Here is a 2,059-nt window from a genome sequence, read left to right as displayed (position 1 = left end):
AAAAAAGGTTAAAAAACAAAAAGAACTGGACTTCTATTCTGTAGTTGAAGACGTTTCGCTTCTCATCTGAGGAGCTTTCTCAATTCAGATATAGAGAGTGTGGAGTTGAGCTTTTAAAGCTGAGATGTGATGTAACCTGGATTGCTTGCAAATGCACCATGGGATCTCCAGTGTCACCTATTGTGGCTAATCGCTACATGGAGGAAGTGGAGCAGAGAGCCCTGAACTCCTTTGAGGGAGCTACACCAAACCAATGGTTCAGATATGTGGACGATACCTGGGTCAAAATTCAAGCTAAAGAAGTTGAAGCCTTCACCAGGCACATCAATTCGGTTGACAACAACATCAATTTTACCAGAGAAGATGCTCTCTGCCAGCCCCTTCTCTCACGCGCGTTGGTTCACTTACGGATGGCTGGCCGACATTAGAGTTCCTGTTTCGGGTCAGCCGTGAGCTAGACGCCACTAACTCCGCGGAGCGCGAATATCCAACTTAAAACTAACTTCACTGCGGTGTTTTGCGTGGTCCTTTGCTGAAATCTTCGTGGACAAATGTGAAGCATTAGTGCACATTTTCACTTCGGTCGCTGCTCCTGCACGCTCCCGGCATTCTGATGTTAACAGAATGTAACGTCACATATCTTCTTTGTGAGTTATTTGAGGTTATCTTGTATTCCACACTACACAAACCCACAAAGAGGAGACTAGACCGCAGAAACGGTGGCAAATCACTTTAGAAACAATAAATATTGGGTTAAAGTTGCGGGAAAGTTGCGGTGTTTTGGGCAAAGTTGCGATTTCGCGGGTTTTGCTTGATTTTGCGTTAATAGATGTGATCGCAACATCACAAAATCCTGGAGGGTCTGATATTAGCTCCGTGAGCGTGGTCTGAGTGGAGCCGCTTTCAGAGTTCCACCCTTTAAATTCGCATCACAAGTCATTCATGCAGACGCGACCATTGAAGCTTCTACCTCCGTCAGATTTGCATGGTGCAGTTATTTTAGCAGTGCTACAGATAACTGCTGCTGTTTGCTCTGGTGTCTTTCAGGAGGTTCAGACGTGCACGGTCGACATGGGCATCACCGCTGACAGCTCGAATCACCCCGACAACAAAAGCAAGAACCGCTACATCAACATCCTGGCCTGTACGCGCACGCTCGGCGCCGCTGTCCCGTTGTTTCTCGGAGACGTGGCAGAATAACCGTTTTTCCTTTTCCCCAGACGACCACAGCAGAGTGAAGCTCTCCAACAGCTCGGATCGAGATGTGGAGTGCGGCGACTACATCAACGCCAACTTTGTGGACGTGAGCGCTTCTCCTCTAGATGTTCCGTTAGCGTTGCCGTACGGCGTACGATCTGACGGTTTTGTTTCAGGGCTACGAGCGAACGAGGGCGTACATCGCAGCTCAGGGGCCTCTCAAATCCGGCAGGGAGGACTTCTGGAAGATGATCTGGCAGCAGAACATCGGCGTCATTGTCATGATCACCAATCTGAAGGAGAAAGGACGCGTAAGAGCCGTTTATAAAGACCTCGGGTTAATTATCTTCACAATATGCACATTATTTTCCCCAAAACTCTCTTCACAGACTAAATGTGACCAGTATTGGCCTGATGAGAACCAAGAAGAATACGGTTCTTACCAGGTGACCCTAAAAAGCACTAAAACCCTTGCTTATTACACACTGCGGACCTTCACAGTCAGGGATATGACAAATAAGGTACGGTACTTAGATCTCCACGCGCTTCTCGTCTCTGATTGTTGAATTCGTATGGCGTTATTTTTGTGCCACCAGGTTGAGCGCGCAGTGACAGTGATTTGAGAGTACAGACCGCTCAACTCTGACAAACCGCTCGCTCGCTCTGCTCTCTTTGCGCTCGCAACCCAAAGTTGTATGTAAATGAGCCACGCCACCAGCCAATCACAGACTGGCCTCTTTCGTCTTCTTCTTTGTAGAGTTTTATGGCGGTTGGCAAAAAACAGTAAGGTTGCATTACCGCCACCTACTGGTATGGAGTGTGGCTCAAAATATATTATATCGTATTCTCCTAATCAATTTTT

The 2,059-nt window shown here is 47.4% G+C and overlaps 1 protein-coding gene across 1 annotated transcript in view; it reads left to right on the top strand.

The window, feature by feature from the left end:
• Nucleotides 1-2,059, top strand: part of ptprz1b (protein tyrosine phosphatase receptor type Z1b) — a 28,285-nt gene that overhangs the window by 19,536 nt on the left and 6,690 nt on the right. The window contains exons 22-25 of the mRNA XM_017438207.3: nucleotides 1,048-1,144; nucleotides 1,221-1,303; nucleotides 1,374-1,508; nucleotides 1,587-1,718. Of these exons, the coding sequence (XP_017293696.1) occupies nucleotides 1,048-1,144; nucleotides 1,221-1,303; nucleotides 1,374-1,508; nucleotides 1,587-1,718 (447 nt within the window). The remainder of the gene's footprint in view (nucleotides 1-1,047; nucleotides 1,145-1,220; nucleotides 1,304-1,373; nucleotides 1,509-1,586; nucleotides 1,719-2,059) is intronic.

The sequence above is a fragment of the Kryptolebias marmoratus genome, linkage group LG1 (assembly GCF_001649575.2).
Source record: "Kryptolebias marmoratus isolate JLee-2015 linkage group LG1, ASM164957v2, whole genome shotgun sequence".
Classification (NCBI taxonomy): domain Eukaryota; kingdom Metazoa; phylum Chordata; class Actinopteri; order Cyprinodontiformes; family Rivulidae; genus Kryptolebias; species Kryptolebias marmoratus.
Note: the sequence above shows the minus strand (reverse complement) of the source record. Positions and strands in the feature narration are given on the sequence as shown.